The sequence below is a fragment of the Triplophysa dalaica genome, chromosome 24 (genome assembly GCF_015846415.1).
Source record: "Triplophysa dalaica isolate WHDGS20190420 chromosome 24, ASM1584641v1, whole genome shotgun sequence".
Classification (NCBI taxonomy): domain Eukaryota; kingdom Metazoa; phylum Chordata; class Actinopteri; order Cypriniformes; family Nemacheilidae; genus Triplophysa; species Triplophysa dalaica.
Window position 1 is genome coordinate 2,250,182 of NC_079565.1, and position 16,866 is coordinate 2,267,047.

A 16,866-nucleotide genomic window follows, 5' to 3' on the forward strand; every position below is an offset into this window, starting at 1 on the left:
GGTGACAGAATTACAAAGATAATATGATGATCATAATTTAGTAGTGGAAGTAGGAATATATAAACTGTTTCCTCTTCCTACTCCCTTCGGAAATGTACATGTTTAAATTTTTTTTTGTTAATGTTTGTTTATTAGCTAAAATTGCAATATTTTGACATGCTCGAAATAAAACTTTTTATTCCTTCATTCATCCAACCTACATTTGCTCGCCATTTATTCTCATTTATGTCTAGAAAGGTTCCTTTATTTCATACACACACTAGTTCTCTCTCTTCTGTGTTGGCTACTGGATTTTGTTCAAGAGTTATGCAACCCATGTGTCTGTCCGCAAGACATTTTCCAGCATGGAGTGAATCACACAGTCAAACGCTGAACTGGCAAGCAGTCGCAGGAGTCCCGTCGCTCCCTCTTGATTTGTTGAGTTCAGAAGTCACATTCTGTGTTGGCACAGCAAAACTCACGATTGGGTACATAACGAAAAACAAAGTGCACAATGTGTAAAAGTCTCTTTAGTATTGACTTTTCACGAAGAGCTGAAGTTACTTCAGGGAGTTAAAACACAGTATTGCCTTTTTTCACTAACATTGTTTCAGAACCGGTTGGGCAGCTTTATCGTCTACTGTGTATAGATCACGGCAGGTGTAAACGCTGGTACAGATGCACTTCTGATTCATTTTTATCTATTTTTAAATCTTAATAATTAAATGTTAAAGATATTTGCTTAACATTTTGATTCGGTTATTTAATGTTCAGTTGTTGTTTTTTACAAACGTTTCTTTAGTGCTTAAAGAAGTTCTTCTGGACAAGCGTTGAATTTGTGTTGCTTACGTTTTCTGAAGTGATCTATATTCAGAAAATTACAGAAAAAAATAAGAGACCACTCCCAAATCATTTTCTGAATATGTTTGTGTTTAGGTAAAATTACCATTTTTGTTTCATTCTGTGAACTACTAACAATATTTCCTAAAAATTTCAAATAAAAACATTTTCATTTAATTGCAGAAAATTGGAGAAACAGGTAAAAAAAGTTCAGATTCAAGTAATACAACTGTCATAGTTGAACATGTTTTTGGAAAAGTTCAAAATATTTTTTTATGTGATAAAGCTCAGTTTTCATGTGTTTTGACAAGCTGTCAGTGTTTCGCATTGCTGTTGGATGACTTGGTCACTCCTGAGGTTTGATTTTGTTGAACACCGGCCTGAAATGAAATCTGCGTATGTTGATTGAATAAAACTTTGGAGTGGTCTCTTAATTTCTTTCTGCGGCTGTATTGTTACTACGTTCAGTATATAATAATAACGTTGATCTCAAATCATCCATGTTCTTGAATGAATTATTGCATTGTTATATTCTTTTTCAGAATGGATTTACGTGGTTTTGCCTTAGAATTTATGCAAAATCTGGCAACCCGAGTTTGAGTCCCGGCTCCTGTTCACCTGTCTCATCCAGTGACTTCCTGTGTCCTTTAACTTTTTTTAAGCTTTATAGCTTTTATGTTGATAGGACAGTGGAGAGAAATGTTCTAGAGGCGATCGAAAGGCTTTTTTGAGAACCAAAAAGTTATGTTCTGCTGCAAAGACCCCTTTTGTATTCTTCAGAGATGCTACCGGCTTTCGGTAACGGATGTGTATTCCAAAATTATCTCTATTCCCGTGTGCTTATGGGAGTTTGTAGACGATGCAAGTTCTCCATAAACTCATTCAGGGAACGAGAGAAGAAGAGGCCCAGACTGACATGACATCCCATCGAGGGAGACATCTATTCAGGTTAGTCAAGATGGCTATTTAGGCTTCCCATATGTTGTCTGTGTGTGTGGTTTCTTTCCTCACGTGTTCTCAAGAGTCACGCTGTCAATCCAAAATGAACCTGCCGTCTCGGCAGCCCTGACCTCTAAACCCTTTGTGACCAACCGACAGAAAAGATTAGAACCCGTTGTGACCCGTGGGGTTCAAAAGTAACTCTTTATATTATAAGTCAGTAAAGCACACATTGAGCCGTATGAAAAGATCAGCGGGAGGCTTTCCAGCGCTCTCTAAAAGTGCCTTTAGGGCCATACAGAATCTGAGAAGCATTCCTGGATTTATGCTCCATGCGTTTGACAAAAATACATTTTTATGTAAGTGGCCAGCATTTGAACTCATTGAACAGAAAAGACTCCGTGGCGGGACTTTGTTGGGTTTTTTCTTTGATTGGGAAGAATGCTGGTGATTCTTATTCATGGTTTTTGTGTTTACGGAAAGGCAAGCTTTGAAAGGTAACCGGAAATGAAAATTGACTGGGTTTATCTTCTTGATAAATGTCTGGTTCTATAATGCATGACTCACCAGTGCTTATTATTCCAAAGAAAAAAGATGTTTTCATTATCTCTTATCAGAATGCAATTACTTTTCTGCCTCGGAAATGATGTTTTTCTTTCTGCTTATGTAACCAATGTTGCCTTCCAGTAGTTTGGGGAAGTTAGTTATGAGTTGCGTTTGCTTGAAATTAAATGCATTTTTTTCCACCCTTATTTTAAATCTTTAAAAGATTAGTCGGTACCACTTTCCTTGAAGCATGTATGTATATTGCATTATAAAGAGTTTTTAAAGTGTAAAATGCATTATAATTCTTCTTAATGTGTATTGCAATGCATTATATGTAGTTTTAAAGAAGTATAACCAATTTAAAATGTGTAGTGTAACGATGAATTTCTAAGTGTAGTGTATTAACTGTTATAACAATTATTTAGAAGACATTACAATGCATTAAAAGCTTGCTTTAAAACTACTTTTAAAATGCATTATACAGGGAAAGTTCAAGGAAAGTGTTACCGATTAGTCTTTTTGAGTTATTAGCTAGCTAATTTACAAGAGATCCAGAGCTGTACATTTAGTTTTTTTTGTTGAAAAGAAAACACTTTGGTTTCTTGTTTCATGTCTTGGTTAATGGTCTCCTACTGTCTTAGTCGCCAGTCCATTATTTGACTTCTGTATGCGATTGTGAGTGCCTACGTTTCCTTTTAAACCCAAACCCCAAACTGAAAGGGCAGCTTTCTGATGTCCTTTTGTTTTTGTTAGTCAGTTTGGGAAGCTCGCACGCTTAATTGGGGAGCTGACGTTTGTGAGGTGTCTCACCTTGCTCTCTCATTTTTCACTTCCTTCATCTGCGCTTCCTCCTGAGAGCTGAAATAGACCCGATGAGCAAATTAATGAGAGTCATTAAAGCTCATCAAACAGTCGTGTTCTGGAAGAGTTAATGGGGTGAGTACGGAAGAGTGACGTACAAACATCCCGAACTACATCAGGTTGGTAAGTACTCTGCGTAAACACGTTTGAATTGAATTATCAAACACGTTAAAACATTCACTTTCAGCTTAGCTGGTGGTTAATAACCTTTATCTGCTGGCGGTTGATGGTGACTTTATCATGGCCCGTTCACACCAAGAAAAACTATATGCGGTCCACACCAACCGACAATAACCTTGTTTATTCTAAGCTGGCACTTTTTTATATGCAAAATGTATTTTTTTTAAAGTGTAATTCATTTAAATCCAGACATTGAGCCCAACATTCTTAGTCTTTCTAATGGCCATGTTGCATAATGTCAGTGGAGACATGCCCTGTGTCCGAAATCGCCAACTTCCATACTATATGTATTACATGAATCATCAATTATCATGAATGGATGCAATGTAAATGCAGGTGAATGAATTTCTCGTGACTGAATGAAGTTTGTACCGACACCTACAGGTTGATCAAAGAGCTTACGGGTCACATGACAATTAAACATGGCTGATGCAGTTCGTCCGAATTCTATTCACCCCAACACATACTATATAGAACGTACTGTTTTAACAGCTGATAGGTAGATACTCCATTTTAAAATGTACAATCTCGGTCTGTTACTGCGGGGAGATTTGCACAACTCCACACATGACGTGGCACACAACCAAACGTGATTGGCTGCTTTACCTGTCAGTCACATGGCCTCTTGGGTGGGCCTTTCCAAAGAAAGCGGCGATAAGTTCTAGACCTTCAGCATGAAGGTCTTGCTCGGCATGTCTTTGCTATCAAACGCGTTCATGAAGGGTGGCAAATGACCCCAGAGCCCATTTTTAAACAGGAAAGCTCGGCTTTATCTAAACCTTTTAGGAAAATGCAAAATCCTACACAATTGACGGCCGTAAGAGACGCGAAGTTGACCATGTTAAGGAACATTGAAGGGGCTTTCTGGACAAAAGTTGATAAATGGCTTTTTTGCATCAAGTTTGATTCGCACTTATACAAATTACACGGTATAAATAGCCAGAATAATCATCATGGTGAAATGTCAAAATGCGTGACAACTCGCCCGTTCTCTTTCAAGTGTCTCACTACATCCGATTTACTTAGCGTTTGTGGTTCAGCGCTGTTGTAAGTCCATCTATGATTGGCTGGGCTGAGCTGTTACACGTCCTTTGATCATTGTTCTGCTCTGGATAATCAAAAGAATGTGAATTCCCAAAGCTTGTTATCTTGAGAGGGTCAACAGAAGGTCTGAACAAGTGCCGCCACATCACTCGAGTGTCAAACTGTCACGCAACTATGCTAATAACAACAGCTTTATCATAACTGATGACTAACAGCAATATAGTACGTTTATAATTCTGTGTCATCTTTTTTCATGATGACGGTATACATTTCGTTGGACAATTTCTAAATCGCTCTGAAAAGTCCATTTTGTCAATTATTTTGTAATCGCTATTCAACATCCCAATTGCAGTTCAGTTCTCGCTGAAGCACACAGGTCTCGAGTCGATGGAGCGTGTGGGGGTGGGTGGTCACAACCTAATTCCCATTTCCATGGTAACGTGACTTCTTTTATTGGTGGATATCACCTAAGTATTGTGGGGTAGTGGTGTATAAATCTTGAAATTTGGCCTTTGAACTTGATAAAGTTGTCGCTTTTATAGATGCATGTGTAAGCTTGTTTTGGTTTTCGTTAAGATGTTTGTTATTGTCAACTTGTCATTAATGTTAGACCCGCATCGTAATGTTGCGCACTGTTGTGCTGACAGTATGCCACAGTTTGTGGTGCGAAAATTGTCATCTATTTCCATGATTTATTTTTTTACACTGTATTTAAATGTGGAGATATACAGGCGGTCCAGTAAAATGAAGCGATGAAGTATGTCGGTCCGGTCCGGACTCCACCGACAAAGCGACACAGATGAGGAAATCTGTGTTAACCAAGCTGCAGCCTCAAGCCATCGAAATCCAATCACCGACGCTCAGAGAGACGGGAAATGAAGCTCTCTGGATCGTGTCTGTTCTCTCGGTCTCTCTGTAATGAGATTAAGAAGCCAAATCTAAGATGCCACACGATTCTGGTGGAATAAACGCAGAGATCTGCAGGTCATCTGGATCCTGCTCCGCTCTCATCGGTCAGAATAATCAAGAGATGCTTTATTAATCTGCACTTGTCACTCACACACTATCTGTGAACAGCAAGACTGTAACAGAACACAATGTCTGATCTGAATAATCGATCCCCAGGAACACATGCTACAGAGACTAAATGATGGTTTGTGCTGGGTAAAGAACTAAAGTGATCAGCAGGCCAACACATGATGTCAACAGATTAACACACTTTGGTATCGATGTTTTTTTGAACAGCCACCATCTTTAAATGCATTCCAAAGGAATTTTTTTGAATTCTTCAACGTTAAAATCACAGAAGAAAAGGTGTTAGAAACTTAAAAAAAAAAAACATAGAAGAGAAATCATATTTGTGACCCTGGAAAACAAAACCAGAATTTGAGATTTTTACATATTCTGAAAGCTGAATAAATAAGCTTTATATTGATGTATGAGTTGTTATAATAGGACAATATTTGGCTGAGATACAACCGTTTACAACTCAGGAATCTGAGAGTGAAAAAAATCAAATTGTTGAGAAAATTGCCTTTGAAGATGTTAATCAGAGGCACTGTGGCAAGCCGTCCCCTCACAAAAATATATTTTTGATATACTTAAGTTAGGAAATTTACAAAATATCTTCATGGAACATCATCTTTACTTAATATCCTAATGATTTCTGACATAAAAGAAAAATCGATCATTCTGACCCATACAATGTATTTTTGTCTTTTACTAAAAATGTTCCCATGCTACTTAAGACTGGTTTTGTGATCCAGAGTCACATTTGTCATTGATTACAAGTGGAGCCAATTCTAAATATCACAAATTCCTTGTTATTCCTGTCATAGTGCACATTAGAGCAGGAGTTTTCAAACTGGGGTCTGGGGGCCTCCAAAAGGTTTTGAGGGGTCCCCAGAAAATGTATCTAAAAAAAAGCGAAACTTGTTCGTCTACTAAGTAGTAGTATTTTTTTAATTTCCTTATTTCCAAGTTTTTTTGTGATTTTTTTGCTACATGCAAAGTTACCAAGTTTTTTTGATTTGTATATTTTTTCTCACTATAGTTCCTTTTTTCACACTCAAAGTCAAGTTGCTACAGTACAAGTGGATGGATGTGTATTTTAGAGAGGGGGTCCCTTTGGGTCTCATTTGGGAGACCCTGTTACTATTAAGTTTGAAAAGCCCTGCATTAGAGAACCTTGAACTTAAAGTGCTCCATTGTCACACGTTATTTTGTACTTGATAATATTACTGAAAATATAGTTCTTGAACCTCTATTCATACAGTCAGTTTACACTTTGAACTTAAGAAGTACTTATAACTAATTTTGTATACATTATGTACGGAATTATTGTGTGAGAATAAAACACATTTAAGTATATCATAGTGCACTTTTTTTACCTGGGAAGAGAAAACATTCTCAGAACATTCTCTAAATGTTCTCTCAAAGTTGCCAAATAACTGTCTTGTTGTAATGTAAAAAGATCATTCGATAAATGTTATCAAAATGTTAGTGTGAAAATGTTATGAATCGTTGGTGGAACGTTGAACTATCTTGAAATAATGTTTACATAACTTTACGGGAAGGCTAGCAAAACCTTCTTTGAACATATTTTTGATAGCTGGGTAGTACGATTACGTTGTTTCACAAGACTTGCTCACACCTACAGTAAATGCAAATGCATCATATATTGCCCACATAAAGCAACTTAGCAACCTTTCTGTAAAATCAGCAAGTATTCAAAGCCTGAAAGTTTACCAAAAAGTTTAAAGGTTGAAATTTGTAGGTTATAACGGCCGCTGGATGGATGAATGGGAATGGCACAGAGAGAATATCAAAGTTCACATTGAGATCTCTGACTTTGGTGTCCTGACAAATCTTGAGATGTTAAGAAACCGAGAGAAAGATCTGAGAAGACTGTCAATATTCTTTGTTTAATCTGCCATGTAGAGTAAAGATCTTCAAGAGATGTCCTTTGTGGTTTTTCTACAAGCTCTTTCGAGTGCTTTCTTTACCTGACTGCTCTTAAAGTGCACTTCATTCGTCTCCATCTGTTTTTCTGAGAGGCGTTTTCGCCTCTTCACCATTCACTCTGACATTTAGCTCGAAGAACCTTTGTCTGTTTCTGCTACTAAAACTCTGTGCAACAGTCTTCTTTCTGCCAAATGTCAGATTGTATAATTGTTTACTTGGACTCAGCAGAAGGATTAATTTTCCCGTTAAGGCCAAAATCAAACGGAAAACTCGATCCAATTAACCAAAAGCCTGTGAAACCACCGGGGACAGAAACCAGAAAATCAATGTCTCGATTATTTCCTCTATATGTGTTTGAAACCTCAAAATCTTTTTATTAGAAAATGGAAAAACACAGTTTTAAATGATTAAATGCTGTGTCGTCAAAATTAACAAGCACTTTTTAATGATTTTATTGGTTAGATTTGCAAAACCAAGTGAGAAACATGACGGACGATAATAATGATTTAACAAAACAAAATAAAAAAGCAGAAAATATGCAATATTCGAAATGACTGCAGTGATATGCACTTGTAGCTGTTCATTATTTTGTTACATACAATGTTCTGTTATTGTTTATTTGTCATGGATTATACTTAAAAAATATTTGAAGGCACTTTGTTTTAAGAACGTAGTTATTAAATATAGAAAGGTCATTTTTTTGCACCGAAAAACTCATCTTTGTTCTTTGCATCCCAGCTAGCACAGGTACGTCTGTAATACGTCTTCTAAAGATCTGGAGATCCTGAAAACATCTGTTGTGTAAAAATATCTGCTAAACATCTTAGAAAGAGCTGTTTTACATCCAGTCTAAATCATAAACATCTTACAAACATCTTCTAGATGTCTATATGACATCTGTCAGCAGACGTCCCCAAGACGTATTGCAGATCGGGCAAACTATGTTTTGCGGATGAAAATGCAGACATCAAGTAGACATCTGCCAGATGTTTTTATGCTATTAGCATGGACATTACGACACACGGATATGTGTGACCTGTGATCTTGAGGAATCAGACATCGCAGGGGTCATAGGTCACAGTGTTACTTATGCAATCCAGTAAATCTTAATAGGCAATTGAGGTTTGCATCCGATTATTTTCTGAAATAATTCACGCAAAAGCATCATTTTGTCTTTTTTGTTACTACAGTAAAAACAATTGTTTTAAATGGACTTTTATTATGCGTTTCAACATTTTTATTAAATATAAGCTATTCCTGACTTGAAAATAAGGATCGTTGTCCTTATTATTGATAAATGTAAACACATGTGCCAAGCATTGTCGGGATGAGTTTATTTATTTATATTTTTTGACACACATCTGCTAATGTAACAGCCGAGCGCTTCCGAGTCGCTCATTCTCTCGCTTTCTCTCAATTTCAGCAAATTATTCATGTGTGATATAAATACACATCTACACAGATGGATCCCGACTCTTCTCGAGTGCCTTAGCAACTGGTGTCTCACAATACAAATTTCACACAGTTCCTCGCCCACCACGACAACTCCCGCCACCTCGGAGGGAGAGAAAAATCCATCGGCAGATATGTTTGTTCGGCTAAATTTGGTGTCGCTCAGATGCCACTTTTATAACATCTCGTCACTAAAAGTGTTGAGAAATACATCTGTGCTGCCAAGAAGATTAAATAACAAATCTGTTTTAAGTGAAGTAGTCGTCGCTTCTTTGTCTCCAAAAGCCCAGAGATGCTCAGTTCTGAGATCAGAATCCGATATTGAATCAGATGGTTTGTGGTAAATAAATCACATGACGCTATCTGATCTCAGGACTGATTGTTTTCAACACAGCAGTGATGGATTGTTTTAATGGAGACAGAAGGTTGAAAAGCTGCTTTCACTGTTGTTTGAGGGCTGAATCAAACCAGAACCCCCAAAATAAAGAGCTCTGTGAAAATGAACAAGTGAGAGATTCTCTCTAACTGCACTTCAACACCGAGCACAAATCCTTCCTCTGAAATGTCAAAGTGAAGATTTGAGGCTGATTAGAAACACATCATCTTCCCTCTGCAGTTCTCTCTTCAGCTCTTTATTTTTGGAAAAGCTGGATCTTGTGGGAAATGCCTTCAGATCTGAGTGTGTAGACCGCATTTAAAGGGGGGTGTAGATTGCACTAGAATGAAAAACTCTAACTATTACAATGACATACGTAAATCTCTCCTCTTGTACGTAACTTCTGTGCCAGTCATTGGTTTGGCACTGATATGCAACTTACTTTAAACATTCATCAAAAAACTGATTCAGATGTTATCACAGAATTTTAGTTTATATATTTCTGGCACAATAAATTAAAAACATGATTTTTTTCAAAGTTTTGTTTTATTTGTCTAATGTTGTAAATCGTTTTGATAATGAAAATTATGGGCACCTTGTTTTGTGACATTTAAATAAAGAAACTACCACGAAAGTTGTCATTTAACTTTCGATAAAGAAAAAAACCATCATATGTGCGATCGAGATCTAGCGGAACACGTTACTCTGCTGCCCTCCTGTGGCGAATGTTTGTAACGTAAATGCTAAATATCCAAATTCTTTCTGTCTGTCTGTCTGTCTGTCTGTCTGTTAGATACAGATTTTATGTTGAAGAGTAAAGGAATTCTGTCCAGTATAGAACCTGGTTGTTTGATCCTTTATTGAAGTTCTTTTCACAGTTTACAATAGCATAAGAAAATTGAAACCCGGTTGAAACGAGCCCAAGATTTATTATAGATTTTGAACATAGTTAAATATCAATACACAGTTATAGACATTCTCAAGAAACATTTGACAGCTAATTACTTTATTATTATAAATATACGAATACTTTAAAATGATTTATCTATTGTTAGTGTTGTTATTACTGTTTTTGCATGAGGTTAAAGTGTTGAAACACCAGAAAAAATAAAGACAAAGTATGTTTAGAAGTTGTTTCTGTCAATGCGATCATAGTTGATTGGCGACTTTAACATTTTCTTCAGCAGCAGGATGTACTGAGCAAACTCAAAAACTGCCCCTTTGCCCGCGGGTCTTTGACAGGTGTAGTCAGTTGAGATGAGATGTGATGCAGGCGCATCAGGAGCTACGGCATTCAGGCCAACCTGCGACATGATCTCCACGTCCTCACATTCTGCACCTGAATTACATCAAACAATGTGTTATCTCACACAATATTGTTTCACAAATGTTTTACTGTAGAGTCCAGTATAACCGTTGCTCAAGCAAAAATTGTAAACTTGATCTATTCGATTATGGCCTTTAATATCTGCTGTTGTCTCTTACTTTACATTACTTTAGCTTTACACTACGCTGCTATTTTGAAGCCATCAGATTCTCACCCATGAAAGCCACCTCTTCCTTGTGCAGATTCTTCTCCTTCAACAAACGTTCAATTGCAACATTATTCTTCTCGACTCTGAGTTCGATGTCACAGCCTGCCTGCTTGGAAACGGTCCTCAGCAGAGCCTCTGGCATTGGTTCATTCATACCAGATACAAGAATCACCTCGAAACACAGAAAAAAACATGCATGTGAGTTTCAGAGTTGGTTAGCTTTCTTTTTTTGAAGGAACCCAGTCTTTAGAGGGATGTGTGGCTTAGTAACGTTGAAATAGCCGTACACTACTAGCAGTTGTTGTTAGAAACATGTCAAATATTTTCAATTCTTTAAAAAAAGCTAAATGTAATACTCAGTTTGACCTAAGGAGGTTAAATATTCAGCTGAGCAGCGGAACTAAACACAGATACATTAATCAGTTCTTAAGTAAATATAAGGTGCATTTATAAATATATAATACTAAAATAATAACGAAAGAAAATAAAATCGCTTTTTGGTGTTTTTCATACATTTTAGTATTGTTGGTCAGAAACAATACAAACATGCATATTAATAACCAAAACTATTTCGAATTAATATAAACAATATTTTAGCCTTTATAAGCTGCATTTTATCTAGATTTTGACTTTTTGATGTCGAGTAGCCTGAGGTTATTGTCTTCTCTCTCTCAATCATTAGCTGACGGGGGCTTATATTCAGGTGTTCTCTAATACAGAATAAATCACCAAACCGTAAGCATCTTGTTATTGAGTTTATCAGTATATTCTCATAATGTATAAAGTATAGGATAACTGTGGATGCCAGGGGACGGAGTGGGACGAAAAATTGTCTGTCCTTCGTCTCTGTCAAGTCTCGTATATGTTACCTGCCTATGTGATTTATGGGACGTACCATTACAACTAGCCTACGACTGAACCTTGGAGACTTTTTGTCCTTGACCTATAGCTCTACCTCTATATCCTCCTCCTGTAGCATTCGTATCCCAGCCAGGTCTTTTCCATTGATAGCAACAAACTCATGTCCTGAGACTGACACAAATATTTGACCGTTGGCAAGACAGCCAGACACTCTGCACAGAAGCAGTCTGATCCGTGCGTTCTTCTTTTGGCCAAAATATCCAAACCTGCAGAAAAACATCTTGAGTTTACGCGATTAAAATCTAATCAGGCTTACATAACGTAATGAAAACCAAGGATGTCCATTTCACGTGTTCCTCACCTCAACACTCTCTGCTCAGCCACCATCCAATCTATATCCACATCAATATCAACACTGTGTTCAGGCAGCATCTCATAGTAGCCGACATTACCCAACTACAACACACAGAGAAAGAAGGAATCAAGATATTTGAAGGAGAAATGTTAATGTCCGAGGTTACGAGGGGAGGTACACACCTGCGTCAAGCCATCTTTCCATATTTCTTTCTTGGTAAAGTAGAAAGAACCGTTTTCATAGAGCTCTCCGGGCCAGTCTTGACGTCTTGGTCTGTGCGCTACGTCAATGTTCAGAGGACGTGTGAACTCGCCACCTTATAACAAATCAAGAGACAAACAAGAATTTGTCTGTTTGTGACCAGATGTGCTGAGGCACCTTAATGTTTAGAAAGGTTTGTAATGGTTACAAATGATCTATAAAAGTTTCAAAATGATTTGTTTACCTTTCTGGTTCACCTCCTGCCAGCGAAACTGGTGTCGGCGCACTACTGAGACAACAAAGTCATAACCCTGTTGGGTGATCATCTGCAGGGCTTCTCTGATGTGATACGGTTGCAGGCATGGAGAGGTCGCCTGAATGTGACACACGATGTCCACCTCTGTAAAAATATAATGTACTAGTCGAAGGTCTCATCAATGCATCGTGCAACATTTCTATATCCATTCTTTAAAACTTCTCACCAGGTCTTTGATGGATGAACTCTTGGATGGTCTCCAGGGAGCTGGAGCAGTCTTTGGACACTTCCGGACTACGCCGCTGAACATTTGCGCCCCAGATGCGAGCAACCCGTTCAATCTCGTCGTGATCAGTAGACACCCACACACTGACAAACACAACATTTATTACATTTTTTTTAATTAAACCATACAACCTAGGAGAGATTTAAAGGGACACACGTAAAACAGACTTTCAGTGCAATGCCGTGACTTTATAACATAAATAACACTTAATGTAGTATTTAAATGCTTTTGGTTTCAGCTGTTTTTGTAACAAAATTAGTAACTTAAACCAAGATGATGTGACTAAGTTTGATTCGGGGTACTTAACAAAAGAAGATTATATGAACTGATGATGTGTGAGTACAAAGCTCCAGCTCCCTCTATTGGACGGGGCTTGAGTTTCTCTAGACACATCGACATGCATGTACAGTGAAGCTTTGAGTATCTCAAGCAACATGAGTTGCAATAGTGCAATATGATCATATGAAATAAACGTTCTGGTACAGTTTACGTCCAGTTGTTATACATGTTGTTTAATTGGGATTTTAGATGGCTCTGGCAGACGCTTTTATCCGACTTTGGTACAACTTGTCACAACCATTACAGAAATATCCATGGTTTTACTACATTTACCATAATTAACCAAAATCATAGCCTACAACAGGAAATTAGCAATTGAACCACCAATACAAATTTATTATTTTTTGAACATTGCTTAATATTATTCAATATTACAATATTTCAAAATATTTGTAGTACAAGTACAACTATGGAAATACAAAGGTTCTCTACCAAAATGAAAAAAGTTACATTACCTATAGCTAATGCAAAATTTTCTTCATCAGCAGGCTAATTCTTAAAAGCATTAGTAAGGCCAGATAACACAAGATTTAAGATTGAAAACCATAATGAAAAGTCCACATTAAATGCACAAAGTGAACGATTTACATTATATTAAAAATGAAATAGTTGCCTGTCAATGACGTCTGACTCCAAAGCAGCTCTTATCACCCATCCGATAAGAGGAACTCCTGCCAAAACTTTGATGTTTTTCAATGGGATTCCTTTACTGCCGCCCCGGGCCAGAATCAGAGCCGCCCGGTGTGGGGGTTTGATGGATGGGTAACAGTCATTTGAATTCACACATGCGCTCCTGCTGCTCTCCATCCTCAGAAACTCTGTTGTGACAGAAGCAGAAACACGATCTACAAATAGGACACACCTAGAGGTTGCAGGTATGGACGTCAGTGAGTTGTATAGTACAGGGGCCGTGTTGAGGCATGCAACATCATTTAGAGGATACAGGTGCTCCACCCCCACACAATTATTTGTGTTGAACAGGACTAACAGCCTTTTCCGCTCATTCTCCAAAATATCTCCTTCCTGGTAGAACATTTTTCTTAACACAGTCCGGTCAACCACATCTCTCACAACATTCAAAAACTACTTAAAACCCATCTCCTCTGTGAATACTTGACAGACAAATGAGGGGGAAAAACTAACAAAAACACACATACCCTCTCTTTCTCTCAACAAGTATGTGATCTAGATTTTGTTGAAACTAGTAACTTTGTGTGACCTGACGCCAATCGACAAAAAAAAGGGAGCGACTACGCCACCCTGGATACTTGCCAGGGACCAAAATAAAGCTTCTTATAATTTAAAGCACACAGGTTCACTTCAGGAAGCGGCAGGAGACGTGAGCGTAGAAATATATATATACTTTTATTAAAAAGATTCGGACACACAATCACTTGGAAATAAAGAAATATAAAATATAAACAAAGAAAAGACTATGATGGAAGAGTACCACCCGAAGCAACCTGAGACAACAAGCCCCTCAAAATAGGCCAAAGAAAGAACAGGAGCTGAGATCCGACAGCGGGGTTTAGGGACACACTAGGTCACACCACACCTCACACTGGTTACACCGGGGTACACACGCTCACGCGCACACACACACACATCACAGCACTAGTGGAGAACACCACCACACCAAGCTCGGCCCGCCTTCGGCCCTCAGCCCCTGTGAAGGGATAAAATAGAGACAGGTTTGGCACAAACTTCGAGGGTACAGGCACCCTACGGGTACGGAGCACTACAGTGAGATATAGCAGTAGGCGCTCTACTTGCCCACCACAATGCAGTTTCACAAAATACAAAAAAATACAAATATGAAGGAAACAATATGATAGAATCAAATTAAATGGAATATGCCACTACAGAATTTAACCATAAGAAAGCAAAACCATAAAAACAGTAATGCCAACCAGGTAAGGTAAGAATAAAAGCAAAACAAAAATAATAAAATAAAATAAACAGCAAACGTAACCAACAATTCAAATGAAACAAAAGAAAATTAACAATTATATATGGTAAAGCAACAGCGCCTCCGGATAACTCAGGTAGCTCCAAAACGTAAAAACTACTCGTTGGTAGAGGCACGGCCAATCTGTTGGTAATACAATAAATAGTTAGATCGATTAAACTAACTTACAATCCTGACAAAACTATCCCAGTACATACCATGAATAATCTCCCCACCCCTGATAAGCAACAACAGATGAATGTCGGGACGGCTGCGGCTCGTGCAACAATCTGTAGGCGGAGTTCACGTAAGTCGCCAAAAGCCGCAAGATCGTCATCAACTCTAAATAGAATGTGTTAGTGACACCTTCCACTGGCTAACAGGGACGAGGTTTTAACCCACGTACCGTACACATCCGATCTCGTGACTCCGTGGGTCAGGTAATCGTGCAAATGTGCGAGGGACAACTTGTTCAGTTTATATGGTACACACACAGCCAACCCCCAAAATATTCGCAACGGATACCCGAGCTCAATTCCAGCTCACTCAAGCTTTCGCCTGTAAACACAAAGCCAGTATGGTATCAACTCTGGCACAATCTTACATCACCCCACCACCGCCAGTGCATTTACCTGTAGAGGGGCGACGCCAACCAAATGTCAGTCACAAGGTTTCTCTTAACGTGCCGTTCTGCAAGGAATCGCTAACATAAGCTACCACATGCTATCCATAACACAGTCAACATCTCTACATACCTGTTAGACGACCGGATGTAACGCCGAAGCAAAAGAAAGGGGCGGGACTAGTAGAATCAAAACCCCTTTAACACGGGATATATATACACCCCCATATCAGCTGATAGGAGAGCTAATGATCAGATCCACCAATCGGCGCCATAAAGACGTATCAGCCCTACCACATTTGTATTGGCACCTACTGCATTAATCCTCCTGTATGACATATTGCTTATTGCTCCCTGAACTCTCTGTTAGTCGCTTTGGAAAAAAACGTCTGCTAAATAACTAAATGTAAATCTGAAATAAGAGACACTTAAAAGGGTGCTTTGTGCTCCCTGTAATCGTTTGATATTTAAAAACATTCTTTTTTATGTCTATTTTGTTAAAGACATGGCTGTTAGTCGTGTTAAGGTTCAAACTGAATATAAATGTATAAGATAATTGTGTAGGTGGCGCACCTGTATTTTTCCAATTATGTCCTCTTAACTGTCACTATTGTCCTCATTAAATGAATTTCCTATCTAATTAAATTAGTGGGCACCTCACCGCATTTCTTAAGACGCCAAAAGCTGTTTTAAAGAGCCAGAAAGTCACTGTCGACTTGGTAAATTAACAGTTCCGGTGTGACATGTAACCAGAACACTGTCGTGTATGAAATATTGTCCTCAATGAGATGCGTTTGGAAATATATCGCCAAAATCCTGCATTTCAATCCAAGCCCGATGAGACCCAAATAATTCCCCTAATGGCCGGACATCTGTGCACTGTCACGACTCCTACTGTCCTCACTTTACGATCTGGACTGAAGCACATTTACATTATTATGATGCGACTGTTTTGAGGTAAGAGAAGCACACACTCTCTCATCACAATAAAGAAATGTTAAGTTTGGGATTTTTTGCGTGTTCGACTTCATGTGTGTGTTGTGCAGATCCACCCGCTTAACACACACGAGAGATATTCAAATAACTCCGGGGGTTCTGCGCAGCATTATCTCCGACAAAGCTAATATTTGAAAACATTTGAGTGGTAACACAGGTCTGTGATCGTGTCACCCGTATCGGACGGTTTGTTTCTTACAAAGAGAGGAGATAAAGGAGGAATTCAAAAAATTCATGTCATGAGTTAAAAAAAGTGCATTCCACGTCTAAGTCACAAACAGTCATT

At 38.2% G+C, this 16,866-nt stretch overlaps 1 protein-coding gene across 6 annotated transcripts; it reads right to left on the reverse strand.

The window, feature by feature from the left end:
• Positions 1–10,016: 10,016 nt before the first annotated feature.
• On the reverse strand, positions 10,017–15,750 carry cmasb (cytidine monophosphate N-acetylneuraminic acid synthetase b). Of its 6 annotated transcripts, XM_056739992.1 has the most exons (11): positions 15,595–15,729; positions 15,369–15,520; positions 15,181–15,252; positions 13,628–15,106; positions 12,616–12,758; positions 12,378–12,533; positions 12,115–12,248; positions 11,939–12,033; positions 11,672–11,843; positions 10,723–10,888; positions 10,017–10,520 (listed from the first exon to the last, which is right to left on the reverse strand). In XM_056739992.1, exons 4-11 carry the CDS (start codon positions 14,047–14,049, stop codon positions 10,306–10,308), a joined length of 1,503 nt encoding a protein of 500 aa, XP_056595970.1. In that variant the 5' UTR covers positions 14,050–15,106; positions 15,181–15,252; positions 15,369–15,520; positions 15,595–15,729; the 3' UTR covers positions 10,017–10,305. The 6 variants fall into 6 exon arrangements, with proteins under 6 accessions (XP_056595970.1, XP_056595972.1, XP_056595973.1 ...); XM_056739994.1 differs by lacking the exon at positions 15,181–15,252 and having other exon boundaries at positions 13,628–13,832; XM_056739995.1 differs by lacking the exons at positions 15,181–15,252; positions 15,369–15,520 and having other exon boundaries at positions 13,628–13,832; positions 15,718–15,750.
• Between the last annotated feature and the right edge of the window lie 1,116 nt (positions 15,751–16,866).